This window comes from Nyctibius grandis, chromosome 10 (assembly GCF_013368605.1).
Source record: "Nyctibius grandis isolate bNycGra1 chromosome 10, bNycGra1.pri, whole genome shotgun sequence".
Classification (NCBI taxonomy): domain Eukaryota; kingdom Metazoa; phylum Chordata; class Aves; order Nyctibiiformes; family Nyctibiidae; genus Nyctibius; species Nyctibius grandis.
Window position 1 is genome coordinate 31,001,867 of NC_090667.1, and position 6,000 is coordinate 31,007,866.

General features: G+C 55.4%; 1 protein-coding gene across 1 annotated transcript in view; it reads right to left on the reverse strand.

The window, feature by feature from the left end:
• Positions 1-3,834, reverse strand: part of RYBP (RING1 and YY1 binding protein) — a 41,127-nt gene extending 37,293 nt beyond the window's left edge. The window contains exons 1-2 of the mRNA XM_068409271.1: positions 3,623-3,834; positions 2,572-2,697 (exon numbers count right to left, since the gene is read on the reverse strand). Of these exons, the coding sequence (XP_068265372.1) occupies positions 2,572-2,697; positions 3,623-3,654 (158 nt within the window). The 5' untranslated portion in view covers positions 3,655-3,834. The remainder of the gene's footprint in view (positions 1-2,571; positions 2,698-3,622) is intronic.
• Between the last annotated feature and the right edge of the window lie 2,166 nt (positions 3,835-6,000).

Sequence of the window (6,000 nt, forward strand, 5' to 3'; positions counted from 1 at the left end):
TGAGAAAGTAGAACTTTAACTGCTGCCAGCCACCCCTCCCACACACCAACAGATTATATCGAGTCTGAAAAAATACACACACGGTGAGAATTAGCTAACGTCCTAACTAGTTCTCAAATCAGAGAATATTTATCAGCCAAAGTAAATTCCACAGCAAATAACTGGCTTCACAGTGGAGGGGTGGGGAAAGTAGGTCATACCAGATCTTAATAAAAAAAAGGGCATACTGTAATCGCACACAATAATTTGATGAAAACCAGTTGCCTCACCACATCTATGATGTCTGTCTTTCACTACTTTGTTGAGTTTTTTAGAAAGTGAGTTTTGATAAATTTCCGATAAGTGTTATTGAAGTAAGTCTGAGTGAAGCCAGGCAATTTTAAATTTGGAAGTGTGTCATCAACTTGTCAAATTGCAACTTAAAAGTCAAGCTCATCAGACACCTTAAATTTCAAGTAATAAATTATCAATCACAACTCGTTAAGTATCTTTACATCAGTCACTTGTTTAAGAAATTCTGAAGAATTTCCCCTGCATCGACTCGTACGTCACATACTGTAACACTCAAAGCAATACCACAACAAAGAGCTCTGACCTCCCAGGTCTTCCCAACATACGACACTCACTCACAACATTCAATCACTCCTGCTTTCGGTTGCATTTATTCATAAATGACATAAATATGCAAGAAGACATGATGGTCCATTGAATATTTTAAATACTTTCTCAAATTCCACAAACAAAAGCAATTTAAAAAGCAGCAAAAATGAATAGAAAGCTGATGAATTAAATTCATTAAAATTAGAAGCCATTCATAAGGGTCCATTAAAAGCTAAACAGAAGTACAATGTTCTAGACCCGAGGATCACATCTGCAAGTATGGCTACAGCTCTTAACCTGAAATCATCAACTGCTATCCCTCTTAATGGCCCTTCGAAAGACAAAACATCCTACTACCTCAACAAACAGTTTGAAAATTATCATTTAAAAAAAAAAAAAAAGTAAGGGCATGCAAGAGAGAGCTGCTGCTCTCAAAATGAACATCAGCATGGTGGCCAAACGAAAACGATCAAGTCTGATACGAGAGACAACCCATATGGGCTCCTACATCTCATTAAGGCTCTCCTCCTGCCAACACCCATGCACATGCTCAACGTGATGCTGCGAGAACTTGTGGTGACTGCAAGGCTACACGCTGTAGTAGCACAGTTAAAGACCAGGTGACTGTACGATCAACATGTCTCACCTGAGCCAACGGGAAAGCCAAGGAAACACACAGAAATCAAGCATGCTCTGAAGGTTTAGTTGCATGACAAAACAAGACTGAGTGAGTGAAGAATCAGCTCTAGGTGCATGCAGAACACTACTGTTGCAAAAGCTCGACCTTATTCACTGCTATAACCACACTATTTAATGTTGTTTTAAGTTCAATGCCTCTGTATATTTTGTAAGAAGCGTACAGATACTTGTAACCAACGTGCATCATAAAACACCCAGTGAAGCATTACTACTGTAACTCAGAGAGTTTCAATGGTCCAAAAGCACGCTCCCCATGAGAAACGTAAGCACTTCACACTGTTTAAAGCACAGTGCGAACAATAACCAACCAAACACGCTTTCACCTCCTTTGTAAACCAAGTCAAGACAGCCAAGTCATGCCAACAGCCTGCTGATGAGAGCATCTCAATACACTCCTTCACTCAAAGGAGGAAAATGATGCCTTTCACAATGGAAATCTTACAGACTGCTTCCTTGGCAGAGCAGAGCAATGGGAACTCAAATTTGGAAGGTACAATATGAACAAAATCAGAAGTCAACATGGTAGAACAAATCAGAAAAAAAGAAAGAAAAAGCAGAGCACCGCATGCCTGGTTTAGTGCCAACTGATATTTCCCGGACAAACTTTCTGAATCCATTAACTGGGAGAGAGCAAGTTTTAGGGGTTTTTTTTTTGAGATTAAATTAACTACTGTATGTCAGCTTCACCATCTCATAGACTTCCACAGTTACCCAGCGCAAGGCAGTCAGAGACCTGACAGCCAAAGCCTTCAGAAATCCGCACCATTCCCACACTAAGCACAAAGCCAATTCCTTTCAGATGACAACAGACGCTGAGAGATCAACATCTCATGAGCAGAGTTGTTCTCGTGGCATCTTTAGTTTCAGCCGTTTCTTTCCTCGCTCCCTAATCCTCAATCATTTCTACTCCTGTAGAAAACACAGGTAAATCTCCACCCAAACCACAGAAAACCATCTGCCCCAAACCACAGCCAGAAAGTTTCTGGCTGGCTGCGGATCTCCAAGAGGTCCTCCGTACCTCAGCGACAAAACAGCACAGAACAACAAAAAGATTCAGGTCGCTGCCACATCCACGAAACACGTCTTCCAGCTCCAATTAAACACTTAAAAGAGAATTTTTAAAATCCACAAGCTTTGGAACGCAGACAGAAGGGACCGCATCTGGGGGAAGGGGGGTGCAACCAGCTGATACCTGGGCAACAGCGCAAAAAAATCAACAAGTTGGCGCAGCCCAGCACGGAGCGAAAGCCGCGTGGGAAGGTGCGGACGTACCTTGTGGAGGTGCCTTTCCTGACATCGCAGATGCTGCATTTGAAGGCTTCGGCGCTGTTCCTGAAGGTGCACACGCTACAATCCCAAAAGCCTTCGTCGGCTGCAGGTTTGGCTTGCCTTTTCGGCCTTGAGGAGGGGGAGGGAGAGGGGAAGCGTGTGTGTGTGTACGTGTGTGTTTGGGGAGGAGGAGAGAGGCGACGGGAGGAGGGAGAGAAGGAGGAGAGAAAGAAAACACACACATAAGAAACCATGTTACAGAGCCCCAAAACCCGGCGCCTGCCCTCACCGCCGCTCTCCCCCCGCGCCCGGGAACAGCCGACAAACACCTACCGGGGCCGGCGCCCGGAGAGGTGCGGTGCGGCCCCGCGCTCCGCCCCCGGCCCCGCGCCGCGGGAGGGCCCAGCCGGGCTGGGCCGAGCCCAGCCGGGCCGGGCCAGCCGCCTGCCCCGGCGCCCCCCGCACCGCGGCGGGGGCCGCCCCCCTCCCTCGCAGGGAGGGTGGGAGGGTGGGTGGGAGAGTTTGAAGGCTGGGAGGCGCGTTCCCTCCTCCACCTTGTTAAACCTCCCTTTGTCTGGGAGCAGCGAGTGCGCGGAGCGGGAGTGCGAGCGAGCGGAGCCGCCATGGCTGCTCTCACACCAGACCAGCCCTGGCACCGGCGGCGGGCAGGGAGACACCGGCACTGCTCCTGCTGCCCTTCCACGCTCCCTCCATCTTAGCAGCCTCCCTCCCTCCCTGCCCGCCCGCAGCCCCCCCCCCCCCCCGCCCCGGCCCCCCGCGTTACCTGGCGGGGCGGTGCGGGCACGCCGCCCCCCTCCCCGCGCCTTCCCTCCATCTTAGGAGCCCCTCGCCGCCGCGCCCCCCCCTTCCCCCGCGGCGGAGCACACGCACGCAACTACCAGCCAGGGGCCTACCCACCGCCATCCCCTCCCGCCGCGCCAGCGCCCAGCCGGGCCCGCCGCCGCCGGCGGGGCAGGGGCAGGCAGGGGCGGCCCCCGCGGCGCTCCCTCCATCTTAGGTGCCTCTCCCCGCCCGCCCCCGCGCCCCCGCTCACCTGGTCGGGCTCTTCTTGTCGCCCATGACCATGGATCGGGGCCGCCCCTGCCCTCCGCACAAAGAAAGAGGCGAGGGGGAGGGGAGGGGGACGGGGCTGCCTCCGTCCAGCAGGCTCCGGCTGCTCCTCACCCCCGCGCCGCCGCTCCTGCCGCTGCCAGGCTCCGCTCCAGACTAGCAGCGCAGCGCAGCCCGGCGCCCTCCCTCCTCCTCCTCCTCTCCCTCCCCGCGCCGCGCCGCTCCGGCGGGCGGAGCTCGCCGCCGCGCCGCGGCCAATGGGGGCGGCCCCGCCGCCAGCCCCGGCGGGGAGGAGAGCGGGGAGCGCCCCCCGCGCCGCGCCGCCTCCCCGGCGGGTCCCGCCCCCGCCCCCGGCCGGGAGCCCCTTCGGGCCGCCTCCCTCCCCTCAGCGCCGCGGGCGCTGCCCCCCGCGCCGGGACCCCGCTGCGGCGGGAGGGCGGGCTCCTCTCCGCCGGCGGTGGCGGGTGGCCCCTTCCTTTCCCGTCCCTTCCCCCTCAGAGGACTCGTCGCCCTGCCCGTGCCCGGGGGAGCGGGGCGGAGGCCGGCGGTGCCCCCGCCGGGGCCTGCTGCGAGCGGGAGCCCGTGAGGGCAGAGCGCGGCCGTGCGGCCCCGTCGTGCCCGCGGGGCGGGAGCGGGCTGCGGGCGGCGGGAGGGCCGGCAGGTACCGGCGGCAGTTGGCAGGGCACGAGGGACGCCGGGGCCCGCTCCGTGAGGGGAAGGGCGGCCGGGCCGAGCCGAGCCGAGCCGAGCCGTGCCGCGCCGGGCGGCTGCGCTGGAAGTGACCCCGCAGGGCTGGGCAGCCGGGAGAGAGCTGCTGCTCCGTCCCCTGGCCTGGGGCGCGGGCTCCCTGAGCCTTCACCGATACCTCAGCTGCCACCTTTACAAATCCCCTTTCCACTCTGGGTCAGGTCACCAGCCTGTACAGAGCCAAAGGCGTTCAACAGCGCTGCCATGGTCTTCCAGGAATGTTAGCATCAATCCCGCAATGATCTATCAACTCCACCAAAAGCACGAGCTCTGCTTCTGCCAGACTCCCAAAAAAGCAGCAGTCCTGCCCCAAGCTCGGCCTTGCTCCCCCAGCCCCTTGCATGGCTGGCATGGCGGGCTGGGCGGCCATGCGCCGAGGACAAGCACTTGCCGTCTTTGCTGAGCCGCTTTTCACGCGGGGATGGTTCCTCAGCAAAGGCTGCAGGATGAGATGGGGGCAACGAACAGCTCGGGAAGGGCCGGGGTAATGCGTGACAAATAAAGACAAAAGTTGGTTCAACAGCTCCTAGCTGCTTGAGTGCGAGCCTTGCAGGGCAGACATTTTTTCACCGTGCTTTGCCAGTTTCTCAGTGGTGGCTAAGCCAAGCTAACAGCTCCCACCAGTGAAAAGCAAAATTCATCCCCGGGCAAGAAACAGCACAGACAGGAGGGTTGTCTGTGGGCTGCACAGGGCTGTGCCCAGAGAGCGGGGCTGCAGGGCGAGGGTGAAGACCGTCTGAACAAAGATAACCTACGGCTGAATACAAGAAAAAAATAAAGAAAATTGCTCCTTAAAAAGCAAACCAATGTTAAGTGGCTTAAGGTGGATATGCTCCTACCATGACAGGAGGAAAGCTTAACCGTGTCCTGCACTCTGAAGCTTTAATGATCTGCACTCACTCACAAGCCACAGAGGTATTTCCCCTCCACCGATGCCCATTTTAACAGTCAAACCATGCTGACAGGGTCACCTCTGTATTTAAAGGCTGCGTGTAATCCACTTACCCTACCCAGCCCCCCAGCCCCACACAGGTAGTTTAACCCTTGCTGGCACCTCTGCCAACCGATTTAACTGCCATTTGTACAGATGAAGACTTCCAATGACTTTTTGCTACGCCATGCAAGTTCCCGAACAACGCAGCGAGAAGCAGACATACTCCAAGGGCAGAGTTAAGGTTGCGCAATTATCACATGTAGGAAGTGTCATTTTCCCGTTGCATCTGCTGTTTTCCAAACATTTTTGCTCTTTTAGATTACAGCAGTAACGTTTGCTTCGGGAATCTGTGTGGGAACAGTAACTCAGCAGTGCTCACGGGGTCTGGTAAGCGCAGAGTGCTGGTGTGCCATCACTACCAGAACTTCATGGCAACGATGTTTATGGGGACAACAAGAACACCATGTTTGGGGACAAGGTCGGTGGAGAACCTAAGCAGCACACAAAGGCAGAAAGCACTCAAATTTTGACTCGGGAAGAGATCTGGGCACGGTCTGACTCCTGTTTGCTGCCACAGTTGCTTCCCTTAGCTCCCCGCTACCGCATTAAAGAGAGCGACAGCCACCCCAGGCACAGAGTAAGTTATTGTGGAAACACCAAGGAGCTAAAGCCCACTTTTA